At 38.5% G+C, this 15238-nt stretch overlaps 1 protein-coding gene across 1 annotated transcript; it reads left to right on the top strand.

Annotated features, from left to right (window-relative positions):
- The first annotated feature begins 2919 nt into the window (after positions 1–2919).
- Positions 2920–5699, top strand: LOC147869386 (BTB/POZ domain and ankyrin repeat-containing protein NPR5-like). Its single transcript, XM_087328870.1, has 2 exons — positions 2920–3913; positions 4013–5699. Exons 1-2 carry the CDS (start codon positions 3149–3151, stop codon positions 5687–5689), a joined length of 2442 nt encoding a protein of 813 aa, XP_087184996.1. The 5' UTR covers positions 2920–3148; the 3' UTR covers positions 5690–5699.
- Positions 5700–15238: the final 9539 nt, after the last annotated feature.

The raw sequence follows: 15238 nt of genomic DNA, 5'->3' as shown, positions 1-15238 counted from the left end.
TTGATGCCTTTTATTTTAGAAACAATGCTCCACATACTCCGTAGAGCTCACTTTAGTGATTTCAAATGAAAATTTCTTGAAGGAATCAAGAATCTATATTGAATGTGTAACTTGGGCACTACTGTCACTTCAATTTTACGGCACCACATTGCGGCATAATAGTTTGAAAGGGTGACAACAAGGTTATAGGAGCCCAAACTTTATTGATGGAAGTCACATTTCACAAATCAATGGTCAATCTCAATATCACATATGAATGCAATCTAAATCCTAGTTTACTTATTACAACTTTAAATGAGACACATAGCGAATCAAAGCCATGACAGAAGTTCATATCATAATAATCATTTCATAATTAAATATCAAACTTCGCCAATATTCTGGTTAATTCTTCTAGGAATATGACTTTCAAAGTACTTTCTAGTGCTCGAGCTAATGACAATATCCTCATATCCTAATAGGTTATGTGATGTAATAAGTGTAAAGTGAGTAGCAATGGAAAACACTAACATTCAAATTGGGCTTCCTTGTTGCATTGCTTGTGTCAAATATATCACCTTGTTCACTCCACAATTCAACATAAGACGTGAAGTTTCATTTAACCCATATGGGTTAGTGAGGAGCACCAAAACCAACTGTTAGACATACATAATTTGGCCAAGGATATGGGTTATGATTGCAAGGATGTTAGATGGCCATTGATGTAAGAGTGGCTATGAAATAACCACATTGTTAGGGGTTGTAATTAAATTATAATTCTCATTAAATTTAAGTAAAGATACTCTAGATGGATGTTCTCATGTTTTAAGAGTATCACTTCAAAAAACTCCATATGCCCTTCATATACTTTGTTTGTAATATTTAGGCCCACCCATGATATTATTCATGTTAAGGTAATACCTTTATCATTTGAGGTCTAGAGAATGTTACTTTTGAGTGTCTTTGGACAAGACTTTGCATCTGCCTTTAAACATCATCTTGCTTAGGGTTGGACATCCTTTAGCGCATGGCTTGCAACTTTGTGCAATGTGGCCCAACACTACCCAATCACGATCTCATTGTCTTCTTCATCCTCAACAACAACTAATCCTCAAAGAAAACTGCTTAAGGCATTATATCTCTTTTAATCTCCATTGTATCGGGTTGAGTCATCCGCAGTTATTGCAAAGTTTTTTCTAATGTACCACAACTCGAATGTTAAGTTTCATGGACGCAAAGCATCAAGACATGGCCATCACAGGCGGCATTTTAAATATAAGTGACACACAAGTCATCAAGTAAGCATAATGTTTAATCTATGAGGTGAGGCTTGTGTAGCTCTCTACATGAGAATGAGGCATGTGTTGGTGGCATACATAAGAGAAAAAATGGAACTTCTCTCTCTCTCTCTCTCTCTCTCTCTCTCTCTCTCTTGTCTCTTGAAGTCTCGAAGTTGCAATGATGTGCCAAGGCACTACTACGAAAACATTAAATATGTATGTGGGGATGGATGTATTTATAGTTAATAATAAGGACTCGAGATGTGGACCGTGTGCAGGTGCCTCTCCCTGCCTCTACGCTCGAGCTTTTACCAAACAAAACTACTCAATGACCCACACAACTAACAATCCCCCAACTCAAAACCACAAATAACTAAAAAAATGAACTTCACTTACTTACTACCACCACTACTATTCATTCCCAAAATTCATTTCACATTTAAATCAAATGATTCACAAAATGCATGCATTTTATGTGTGATCTGATCTACGCATGCATGCATTCAAGAACATGGGGATGCCATAACCATGATGACAAGCTGCTGCATACAACTGATAATATATATCTATGATCTATCTATCTATCTATCTATATATACATTGAGGGTGGTTACCATACTCGAATGATTGAAACATTCTCGAATGATGGTATTCGCATTCGAGAATGTTTCAATCATTCGAGTATGGTAACCGACCTCGAAGTATGGTAAAATCCATACTTTTGTATTCATTATTTATTATAAGGTAAAAAAAGTATTAAAAAAAAAGTTAAGGTAAAAAGTGTAAAAAAAAAAAACTTAAGAATGTTCTGATAACATACGCATTCGTATGAAAGAGAAAGTTTGCCAATGCATTCGAATATATTACGTACTATGTCTATACATACATCTATTGGTATGAGGGCATACATACATAAATACATACTCTCAATGCATGTATGTATGGTATGCATGCATGCATGCATTGCATGTATTTCTTTTGTTTCTGTTCCTCAGACATCAGTTGTAATCATGAGTGTAGCAGAAGCCTGTAGAGAGAGACTGCTCTTCTCTAACTGTCTCTCTCTCTCTCTCTCTCACAGACACACAGATGGACAGAGATAGGTAGATCTTTTTAAGAAGGAAGGAAAGGAAGGAAAGGAAGGAAGGAAGGAAGAACGACGACGACGATGTCTTAACGTCCTCATCAGAAGAAAGGAAGGAAGAGAGAGAGAAAGAGTCAGTCCAGTCTCTAGAGAGAGAGAGAGAGAGAGAGGAATCTTCTTGAGCTGTCAAAATTAAGAGTTTCAGCAGGCAGAGAGAGAGAGAGAGAGAGAGAGAAGAAGAAGAGCATGTTTTATGTCGTAGAGTAAAAAAAACAGACAGTGTTTTCTTTTTACCATACCCCCCCCCCTTCATTATGTATGTATGTATGTATGTATGTATGTATGTATGTATCACATAGTATGTATGTATGTATATGTGTATGTGTGTATATATATATATACATATATGCATAAGAGAAACAGAGATCAGAGATACATATATTAATAGCTCATAATAGGAAGGAGCTCATGTTTTAACAAACAGGAAGCAGCCGCACAGAGAAAAGAAGAGGAAAAGAACAATACAGTTCAGAGAGAGAGAGAGAGAGAGAGAGAGAGAGAGAGAGAGAGAGAGAGGTGAGGAAGGAGTGAATTGGTGGTTCCAAACATGGAGTGCAGCAGCAGCAGCAGCAGAAGAAGAAGATTAAACATAGTAGTTGTAGTTAGTGACCATTACCATTACCATTACAATCACTAATCTTTCTACCTGTCTACCCTAATTATCTATCCATCTATCTATCTCTCTGACTCTGTGTGTGTGTGTGTGTGAGAGAGAGAGAGAGAGAGTATATATATAGAATTCTCAATGGAGGTAGCCCAACCTTCCACATTCATGCTGAGTAGTAGCCTGAGGAGCTTATCTTCAGATTACCTCACCCTTTTGGACTGTGGCCCTGACCGATTCGCGGACATTGCCTTCTGCATAGACGGCCGGACCGATGCCCTCGTCTACGCCCACCGCTGCATCCTGTCGGCTCGCAGCCCCTTCTTCCGCCTCATCTTCTCCTCCTCTTCCTCTTCTACCTCTTCTTCCTCCTCCTCCTCCGAATCTTGCGATTCCCCCGCCTCCTCCTCCTTTCATCCGCCTCAATCTCTTTCCCCACCCGCCTCCCGGAATCACTATGCCGGTAGCATCTCTGTGAGCCAATGCTACCCTAACCAACAACACTCTAATCTTCAGGGCCAGAACCAGATTGTTTCTTCTTCTACTGCCGGGAGCCCCGCCAGCAATTCTCCGACAGGTATATTGAGTAACTTGGAGGCCGGCGCAGCTCAAATCAATGGCGACATAGACGTCATTCCCGTAGATATAGTCTCATACGATGCATTCATCGCTTTGCTTCGCTTCATCTACACCGGCCAATTGATCATCGATCCGTGTGCTACCGAAATACTAGGCCCCGCACTGCCCCTTCACTACAATCTACCATCTGCCACTGCTAATCCAATGGCCTACAATGTTAATTACAATTACAATTACTCTGTTGTGCACTACGGTATCCATATCTGCCTCGAGCTCATCCATGCCGCCAATTTCTTCGGAGTCGATGAATTGTCCACCTTGGCCCAGGTAAAACACTCGTGATTCATTCATGATTCAACTCTTCAGGCAATCTAATTTCCTAATTTGCAATCTATATAATTGATTCTCTTCTTCTTGTGATAACAGGCAAAGCTAGGGTTAGTTCTGCAGATTAATGATGGAGGCAGCCATGCAAGTAATAATCATAGTATATCGTTGGAGGATATCGCGAGCGTGCTCATCGTTGCGAGGAAGCATAAGCTGAATCGGCTATGGCTGTCGGCAACCGAGCTCCTGGTGGCCCAACGCAATCCCGGCTCATCTATTGCCTCTACAAATGACTACTACTACTACTACTACTACTATGAGCTCCTCCAGAAGTATCTTCCTCGCGATGTCCTATCTGAGCTCATCAGCAGTATCGAAATGTTAAGGCATCCATTGGCAAATCATGGATTAATGTTCTCAAACGGCCTTGATGGAGGCTCAGCAAGGATTAGTAGCAATTTGCTTAATTGCAACGCCGACAGTTATTATAACTATGTCTGTGATGATCATCACATCAGCAACAATGTTATGATATTGAACAGCAATATAATGCAGACGGACATGAATCATGATCAATACCTCTACAATAAGAATAATAATAATAATAATAATGTCATGGGAAGCAATTACATATTGAGCAGCAGCTGCAACAATAGTAGCTTAATGGGTAGTCAGAATCCTTTGAATAGCACAAACACCGCAAGCAATAGGCACTGTAATCGTAGTGGCCTTGAAGCGGAGGCGGCGATGGCGATGGCGATGGCGGAGACGAGCGAAATGATGAGGCTGAAGCAAGCCCTGGAGTGCATGGACATGGAGATGGTGCGGATGATGGCGATGGGCGAGGGGGTGGACCTGAATGCGGCCGAGGCGCTGCACTACGCGGTCATGCGGTGCAGCCGCGAGGTCGTGAAGGCGCTCCTCGAGATGCAAGGATTGGTGGATGTCAACCACCGCATCGCGAGGCGGGGGCCCCCGTCTTCTTCTTCCTCTTCCTCTTCCTCGGGTCCGTCGGGTCCGATGGGCGATGATGGCACGGAGGGGAAGCAGCATTTGGGGATGTCGGCCCTCCACCTGGCGGCGATGATGGGCAGCGCGGACATGATTGCAGTGCTGCTGGACCATCACGCCGACCCCACCGCCACCACCGATGACGGCCTCTCGCCCCTCGACATCCTCCGCTCCCACATCCAGCCCCAGCTCCAGCCCCAGCCCACCGGATCCGGACACTATACCCATGCCAACGCGCCTAAGCCATTCGGCCCCGCCGACAACAACCTGAAGGCTTCTCGTGTTACCACCCCTACCCCCGGCCACGAGCTCATCATGCCCCCCCGGACCACTAATCCCATCCTCTCCAAATCCGAGCATAAGAGGATCCTCCTCTGCATCGAGCTCATCCAGTCGGCCGCCGCCGTCGCCGAACGCGAGGATCATCACGAGCCGCCCCGAGTCGACAATGACGATGACGATGACGCGGAAGCGGAAGCGGGGCCCGCTCACTCGCCCATCTCCAGCACCGTTACGTCCGTGCATCATCATCACCATCATGCCAAGAACATGACCAATCATGGCCATGGCCAAGTCTTGATGATTCATGATCATCAAGTGGCTTTTAATGCCCATCAAGATTTAATGAGCATTACCAACAGTACTAGACTTAATGAGGTGGGTATAAATAAAGGCTGTATAAGTACAGGTGGCATTAGTTATGTTGATCATCATCATCATCATCATCATCATCACCTCCCAACACTCACTGGCTCCTCATCTTGATGACCAACATATCTATATCTGCTTACTATATTTATATATTTGTATGAAAATATTGTGGAAATCTAGTTTGATACAGATGATCAAATTGAATTGAGTTGAGCCCGATTGAATTGTCTAATTGATGATCATTATATGCACATTATTCAGTGGAACGTGAATCTGGAAATTCGTGGCAATTTTTTTTGCATATTAATATTAATATGAAGTGCAGGAAATTCCCGAACAATACCTCCCCGAAAATTAAACGTGGCATTTGTTTTTGGATTTTCTGTTATTCCGTCTAGATGCTCTGCAAAAATGTGTTCGTTGGATTGGAAATTTGCGTTAATAACGACACTTTCACTCATACAATTGAATCGGACCGAATTGAGTTGAACGGATTCTATTCCATGATTCCCACAAAATATGACATACTTCCTACGAAATTTCCTGAAGTTTCAATTTGGGATACTAGATGAATCTATCTATCGAATGTGCCTACTCGAATGACCAACATATACCCATACATTTGATTCATTCGATCTCATCCTTAGATTTTAACCTAATCCAAATATATGTGATCCATCTGTTTTTTTTTTTTTACCATTCGCATCTAAATCTGTTGTATTTTTAGAATTTGGGTATTTTAATTGTGCCGTCATATTCTATGACAGATTTGTATGTATAATGTATGTACCCCACAAACCGAAATTGAGAAACTGGATCTTTAATGACGATCCATCTTCCCTATCACGACCATATTATTAAAACCTAATCTGTTCATTTGTTCATTCTCGAATTCTCGGATTTGATGACATAAATCATCTCTGACACAAACACACACACACACACACACACAAAACACATACATACGCAAACACAAACACAAAAAGCAAACACAGAAATAGAAAAAGGTCTTCTTCAATGGAGCCCTTGAATTAAATGTGTTTGAATACAAGATTTCTTCTTCAATGGACTTGAATTCATCAATGAGTTTTGAGTAATCAAAAGGGGTGGGGGGGGTTCATTTTCATGGTTCATTGAGCATTACCAGAAGGGCATGGCTATGGCCACTGGATTAATGATTGATTCCTCCTAATGGGCTGAATACCACCTTGGGATGTGAGAGTGTGGGAGGTGGAGCTTTTACACAATAACATATTATTACTTGACCCCCCCCCCCCCCCCCCCCTTTAGACAAAAATGAATGCATTGGGAAAGCTCTTTTAGAACCTAAATATAAGTTGGCTCATGATCCAACATTGTTAATAATAATGGATAATATTTATATATATAAAGCCTTGACACCCTTCTCTATGTGGTGGGGGTTAGAACATGAAACATATACATATATATATATATATATGATGAATGATCTCTTCTTTTTCTTTTCTTTTCTTTTCAATTTTTAAACCATGGGATGATGGATGTCTTCTTTGTTCACATACATACTTATACTAGACGGATGGGTTCTTTCTTTCTTTGTTCACATACTTATTCTAGATGGATGGGTTCTTTGTTCACATTGTTATTATACTATATGTACTACTACTAATGTCGGATGGGTTGTCGATGATTGATGATGATAATATGCCTTCACGCAACACACCACTCGAGGATGGTGTTCCACCATTCCTTTACGGTTTGTTTTCTCGTCAATATTACTACTACTATGAAATCCCCCAACCCCCATACATACATACGTACGTACGTACGTACATACATACATACATACATACATACATACATACATACATACATACATACATACATACATACATACATATGTGTGTGTGTGCTTCCACGAATCTATGCTCCCCCGCCCCCCCTTCCTTTCGCCAATGCCTTTTCCCCAATTTTAATATGAGATGTTGTCATTCCCTTGGGGCACAGACTCACAATGCTCCTTTGACTTGTAACACATGTGCTTCAATGAGGTTTTTATCGCGCGATGTTTTCGCTCGATACTCTCTAACATCTAGACGTTATGCCTTGCTTTCAGAGCCCTCGTGTGTGTGTGTGCATATGACTCAACATGTCCCACATATTCCAATCAAATCATTGCCCCCTACCTTAAGTTGAACTCCCGAGCAGCTCCCTCGGAAAGTAACATAAACTACTTTTAGGAAACCTAGGCAAGATTTTACGCAAAGATCGAGTTGGAAAACAACAATAACTAGGGGGAAGAGAATTATTGAGGTTTCTTGCTCATGAGAGGTTCAAACGACGTGAATTACTAAAGGCAAAGGCCCTCACAAAGACAGGGCTGCTCTCTCTTTTAGTAGCCTAAAGTTTCTTTTACTGATTTCAAAATAAAACATCCACAAACACAATATATTTGAAGATTGAAAAAAGAAGAAGCATTTGCATTTAGTGTGTTTGTGCGTCATTCAGTCAGTCGAATTTAATGTTGTAAATTAAAGTTGAAAAAATATTTATGTATACACATATTAAAGTTGTAATTTCACATAATGAAATGAGTTTCACAAACAAAGCCTAGTAAGAAATGTATGTTCAATGAGAGATGCTAGTATATGATTGCATAGAGCATGGGAAATGTAAGAAATGTATGCTAGGAAGAATTGTATGTTCAATGAGAGATGCTAGTATATGATCGCATAGAGCATGGGGGACATCACCTAATGCTATGAACCCAAGGTGTGATGTAGTATATGTTATGTATTGAAGTTAGAGAGAGAGAGAGAGAGATGGTTGTGTACATAGATGTGTGGCATGTTGTTTAGGAAAAGCGATATATGGTATAGCAAATATGTACGAATTGAACCCATGACCTTCAAGTCGATAGCCTAAATTGTGCACCAATAAAAGAGCCCCATTATGAAAAATAAAAATGAGACTTCATCTTGGAAGGTTCAAGTAATGTGTATTAAGCTTGAAGACTATGATTGTGAAGGAAATACAAGGAAAGCAAACTCCAATATGACCAAGTTTGGAGAATTGCCATAGACCCTAATACAAATAAAGGTGTATGGTTATATAAAAACAAATGGTTTAGGACAGTACCCTAACACTAAGAGCACGATAGAGAATCGTCCTACGGAAGGCTTAAAAATACCTTTATAACATGTTGGTGTTAGTTTGCAAACTTACGTGAATGGAGTTATCTTTCAAATGTAGTCATGAGATTTGAATGTAGGTGTACGATTACTATGACTGTAATGGGGGACCTCGGCAAGGAAGGGATTAAAAATACCTTTCCAACACATTGGCATTAGCATTAAGTTTTGATGTGAATGGAGTTATCCTTGTAGCATCAATATTGCACCGGTTGTTCACTTACCATGTCAACATTGATTAGCTATGAATAGGATTATGATGTTGATGCAATAAAAGTGGTTCACATCAGTCATCAAGATCGCAACCTTCAAAAGTTAGGAGTGTCCATCAAGTATAACATATTTATGTGTGTGAGAGAGATGGGGTTATATAAGAGAAGAGATGGACATGCATGGTATATAGTCGTCCAATGTTAAACATAGCAAACAAAAATATGAATTGCACTTTGAGCATCCATCACATACGTATGTTTGAATATTCAAGGTTGGTGTATGATACACTACATCAACAACCAAGTTTGCAACCTTGTGCATGAAATAATGATTGAGGATCATTGAATTCAATGAATGGTGTAGGCTACATGATATTGATGGAGGTTTGCTTTAGTGTTAACACATGAGTCGTGATAATGCTTGATTGTGTCTGAAAAATAAAACATTTAAGCATACAAATATTCGAATATTAAAGAAAAAGTATTAGTAATGCATGTCTTGGTTTGTTAAATCTCCCTTTCTCTTTCTTAACATTGCAAGACACAATTGTTTTTTCATAGAGTAAAGTAGTATTTTGGAAAGACAAAAGAATGTTCACAAGTCCAAAATGTTGCCATAAACAGGAAGTCATGGTGTATATGGTTAACCAAAATAAATATATGTATAGACATTGAAGTGTAATTTACATTTTGTTAAATTCTAGATTTTGAGAAAGTATTAAATATCATGGTTATTAACGGATGCACACTAGGTTGGTAGGTTCGATTTGTGCATAATGAGACTAGTGTTTACATTATCAAATCGTTTCACATCAAGCACATTGAAAGGCCGACTTGATGGGCCACTCCTCTAATTTGTCAAACAAAAGGACAAGGTTCCCTATAAGCTTATCTCTATGGATAGGGGACAAAAATCTTCTTTTGGCAAATATATGTAGGAGAGTGTTCTTCTATGAAGTTGGTAAATAACTGTTGGATTTCTTAGGACAATGAATTCCTCCATTAGGATCATATGTGCTTGTATGTTAACAAACGGAGTACTTGCGCAAGTTTCAATAGAGATGGAAGGTGGCACGCCCTATTATGATTTCAAACTATGCGGCAACGACTTTCCTTTTTTGATTGGAACGAACTTTGATCAATCGGTGTCGTGCATGATTGGATTATACCTATTTCTATTAAGGGTAATGGGTGGATCCAAATGGGCTTTCGTTGATAATGTCCAACAAAGATTGCTTCATTGGAAACTTGGTCCGACAAATACAAAGAACATGATGATACAGAAAGCTAGGACCAAACATGGGCCATGGTTAGAACACGGAAAATGCGAGGAGGCGGCAGTGGAGGTAAAGGGATGCAAATCCAAGTTCGTTTCCAAGGATGTGAAAAGGGTAAACATATATATATATATATAATATACATACACAAGTATCAAGTGTCTCTTTTCCTTGCACTTGTCATTACGTTAATATCTTTGTTTGTTTGTTTGTGTTTTTTTCCTTAAAGTGAAAGGGGATGGCGAATGGACGTCTGCTAATGCCCCCCCCCTTTCTCTCTCTCTCTCTCTCTCTCTCTCTCTCTCTCTCTCTCTCTCTCTTTATGTTTCCTGCAGGTAATAAGCAATTCTACCTTGAATCTTAAGGAAACGTAAGAAGAAAGGGTATTCATCTCCATAGAATAGGGGAATGCAATCTTCCACACGCATTTGTATGTATATGTGAAATATTTAGACCCTCCCATCTCTTGTGTCCTAGGGATAATATGAGAACTTCGAGCGAGCGGGAGTGGGGGGGGGGGGGAGAGAGAGACAAAAGGTGAGGGTCTCCTGTCACATGGTCGCTTTGTTATGTACATTGTAGATGTCGATCATTCCATATCTATTGTCCTCATGATTCAACTCCATACACCCAACACCAACATATCACACATAAGCTTGATTTAATGTCGCGGTTGGTCTATGTATTGGGAGGGGGGGTTGGATTGCAATAGTATTTATACTTTCAGCATATGCTCGCCTTCTTTGGGCATCTAACCTCAATGTTATCACTTTGTTTTCGATTGATCACTCAAGTCTCCTTTACTTGTCATTAGTTCTCTCAAAAATTGAGCAACGTGTATTTAAAGGGTGATGCCAATGTTTGAAGGCATACCTATATTTGAATACAATTAATACATTAATGTGACATCATGATGGTATTATTTGTAAGAACAATGAACTCTAGGTTCTAGATTCATATACAAGGTTGCCAAAACTATTTGCCCTTGTTAACTAACGCTAGGTACATGTTCTAGTTTCAACCACATTTGGATATTGACTATAGCATCAAGTTATTCTTGAATTAGACTAAAGAGAAACTTATGCATGCTAGTTTCAAAAGCATTAAGATACCCAAGTGCTACGAAAGGGCAAGGCATTCTCATACTTTTATATTGAAGATGAAAATGTGGTTCAGTGGTACAAGTTTAGCCACTTCGGGAAATGTGCTTGTATTCTAGGACTCCTTTTTGCAGCAACAGAGCATGCTTAAAACCATCCATACACGTGATGGACATTCATAAAAAGCACAAATTGATGAATATATCATATGACACTTACCTTTTGATAAATTTATTTAAAGTTTGTGTGATAAAAAAATGTTTCCAACAACACATTTTGGATAGCCTAGAAAGAACTAAGGAAAATGCCAAAGTCTGGACAAAAAAAGAAGAACCCCGCCTTTCACACGGACCCAAAATCTCTTGGTGCCTTTCAAGTGGCCGTAAGCAATATGGTTCTTTCGCAAAAATATGTACTCCATAGTTAAAGCTTTATAACAATCACTTGTTTAACACACTTTCTTCTATAGGCTAAAGGAGCGCTTGTGAAAACATTGTTAGGGATGACCCCTTCAGTTGTTGGTGTGAAGTACGTATACAACAATTGTCATTTTTATAATAAATGATTTTCTCTTGGGTTCTCAATAGCTACAAATTATTGAGTTGAAGAGCATAATCAATGCATCACATCATTAGATTCAATTGGATAAAGAATGAATTGAAGAACACAATTAGTGTTAGATTTGAAGTTGATGAAGAGTGAAATTGTTATGATGGTCAAGAGTTCCATTTAAATATGCTGGACTATAGATATCTTTTTAACTTGCATGGGGGAGAGACTCCAATCTATGATAGAGGCACTTGCCCATGGCAAGAATCAAACTTGGGTTCTCTCAAATCTATGACTTTCATGTTACGATGTAAACCATGCAGCCAATAGCTAGATAAAGAGAGAAACTTACAATTAAAAAACTTGTCTACCACTACATAACCAAACAATTTTTAACATCGAGTTTTGGGTAGACGTCCGCCAGGTGATGATGGTGAAGGCATCTTGTGGGTAGATTATCGATGTGGCTATCGTTCACCATTAGAGAAGGATAGGTATGATCAACATGATTCCATTCAAATGTTTTGATTTCCAAATGAGTATGATAATGACCCTAACAATGAGCAAGTTTTGAAAAGTCAGGTTCGAGCCATGCTCGAAGGCAACAAATGTATGGAACGATATGAATGCCTTTAATAGTGTAAACAAAACTCCATTTACCCCCTCACATACACATTAGGCCTGATTTCTTTGTTTTGTGAATATATAGATTGTGTGTCCTTCTTGAAATGTGTATATTTATGTTAAACATATTGATGTTAAATTTATTTTTATTTTTTTGTAGATGGTAGAAGCTGACACTATGATGAGAGAGAAAATTCATGAACTAAATGAGAGGTACAAGATAGGTTTATTGGAGAAGGAGAAAAAAAACAAAAAGAAATGAGATCAAGTCAAGTTTAAGACACGAATGGAATGGACAATTATAAGTTTCACATCAGGATGCACTTCTTCTATTCACTAGGTTCGTCTTTCCACTTTAGGAAAAATTATTACGTGATTGAAATTTAGAACTAGTAGTAGTAATGATCATCTATTCAATGGGCAATATAATGATTTTCTTGTTGTTTGAGTAATATGTACTAATTATGTCACTCTAATTACTGAGCATCTTTTTTCTCTTTAACTAGAAACTTAATGTGTCCACCACACTCTCTCTCAACCATTTAGAGATTGCTTCACGACTCCGCCAACATTGGTTAATCATTTGTTTGATTATTCGGAGTCCGGACCATGACTGGCACCAATATGGATAGTTTACTGCATGGAAATGAATGATGTTATAAATAGGGTATAATCTTAATTAAGTGCAAAGAATCTTGAATTTGATATTCCCAATATCTCTTTAGTCATTAGAGATTGTCAAAAATACCTTGACTTAGACACTTCCCAATAACTATCAAATGGAAGAATGACTTCGAAAACTTGCATCTATCGTGATAATGTGCATGTATATCCTTGTTGTATAATGTAATGTAGACCATGTTGTGATTATGTTACCCAATATCTACATTATGTGTGCACAAACATTGCGTAGTGGGATAGTTTTATCTCCGACAATACATATTCTCTTGACATGCAACATTCGGTACTAAAGTGAAGTTTGGATTTTAATGAAAAGGGATAAAAGAACTCAAGATATTTCCATAGCTTAGAAATGAGAAGGGTGATGGCTTAACTTTGCACCATTATTATCTTAGAAAGAACTTCATTCTATTTGTGAGGTATATTAGGAAATAATGCTTTTTCAAATGATAATAAATTGTGTTTGTTGATACCTTATCAATTTACAAACATTTTACTAAGTAATAGCTCACAAACTTGGCTTGGAGAATCTTTTACAAATCCATATTTCAACCTTTATATCTAGATGAGCATGTCCCAATGCGTGAAGAATGCTCTCAATGCAATCATCATATCTCAAGAGCAACAAATTGAATAGCAAGCATGATTGTACACCTAATCATTAGTGCAAGCTTGAAGATATATATGTACTTTGTATACATACCAAGAAAAGCCTCTTTATCTATCACGAGTAAATTAAACAACAGACGATCAAATTAGCCACGGAACTCACAAGACATTGTTAAACAAGTCCACATTTGATAAGTGATGGATGATAAATGATTTCACTTAAATTACTAGTAACAAGAAAAATCAACTCATCATTCTAGGATACCTCTCTTTTTTGTATCATTGCGCTCTCTCTAATGTTGTAACACAAGTGTACCACATGCATCACAAATAATACATCAACTAACCCAATCATACCCCATCCATACCAACAACATTAATCATCTACCCCCCAACCCGCTACAAAGGGCAATCAAAGCATAATAGTGCCAAGGCAAATACATTGGGAACATGATATCAAATAAATGCTTCTACCACCACAAATTCATCAAGTTGTAATTACATGACATAATGAAACTTATTTAGAGTACTAAATTAATAAGGAGAAACGAAGATGAGATGAAAATCCACTTGTGACTTTTTATTAATGGGAGAACTAACCTGAGATGAAACCTGACAAAACAATGTCTCATTATACAAACCTTTGGTCAAGCATATAGTTTAAGAAACTTCAAACAACTTACACTTGCATAATATTGTCATGAAGGACAATGATGTTCATCCCCATCCTTCATTTAACATAATGTTGATTACTTTATTTTGTCTCCTCGCATGCTTATGCTCAAATTACCAGCTGGACAAAAATTAGACATATGCCTACCATTGCATCTAAACTATTTATAAAACATTCTCCCACAAGCGAATTGCATAATCTTTGATTGGGGGAGAATCTTCAATTGCAAACAATTTTGATTTTCATAATGTCTTCTATATAAACTAAGTGGCACTAGCAAGACCTACACTTTCACGTGACAATCGCCATCTTTCAACACGATGGTGTTGATGCACAAAATATACCCCTATCTTGACAATGTAACTTATTGACACACCCATGAAAGAAAATGTTCGAATGTGACATTTACCAATGAGAAGACTAAATGCAAGTAGCACTTGTATTATTCTTTACCATATTGCTCTTTCTAGAGACACTAACACACTTCTTAATCTTAGCTGAATATACCTATTGTCTATCCTCTTTATGTATATCCATACATAGTTTAATGGAACATTTTAATACAAGGCTCTTTACAAAGGTTTGATGCTTAACTCGAGTATGGTTTCCCCCACAATTGTTGATGTCATTATTTGAAACAAAGGTGGTCTTTGCTATCAGCTACTCGCATTGTAATGTCGAAGGGAACGGTGCTGACGAAACACACAAAGCACTCATCACCTTTGCATCCAATCACAACCACCCTATTTGCCGTTGTCATGTCCTCAT

This window comes from Azolla caroliniana, unplaced genomic scaffold (genome assembly GCF_043228905.1).
Source record: "Azolla caroliniana isolate FFs.n. ecotype wild unplaced genomic scaffold, voAzoCaro1.0.p SCAF_1, whole genome shotgun sequence".
Lineage (NCBI taxonomy): Eukaryota > Viridiplantae > Streptophyta > Polypodiopsida > Salviniales > Salviniaceae > Azolla > Azolla caroliniana.
Note: the sequence above shows the minus strand (reverse complement) of the source record. Positions and strands in the feature narration are given on the sequence as shown.

Coding starts and splice junctions, on each gene's coding strand:
- LOC147869386 (XM_087328870.1), top strand. CDS start 3,149: ATGGAGGTAGCCCAACCTTCCACATTCATGCTGAGTAGTAGCCTGAGG. Junction 3,914..4,012: donor AATTGTCCACCTTGGCCCAG/GTAAAACACTCG, acceptor TTGTGATAACAG/GCAAAGCTAGGGTTAGTTCT.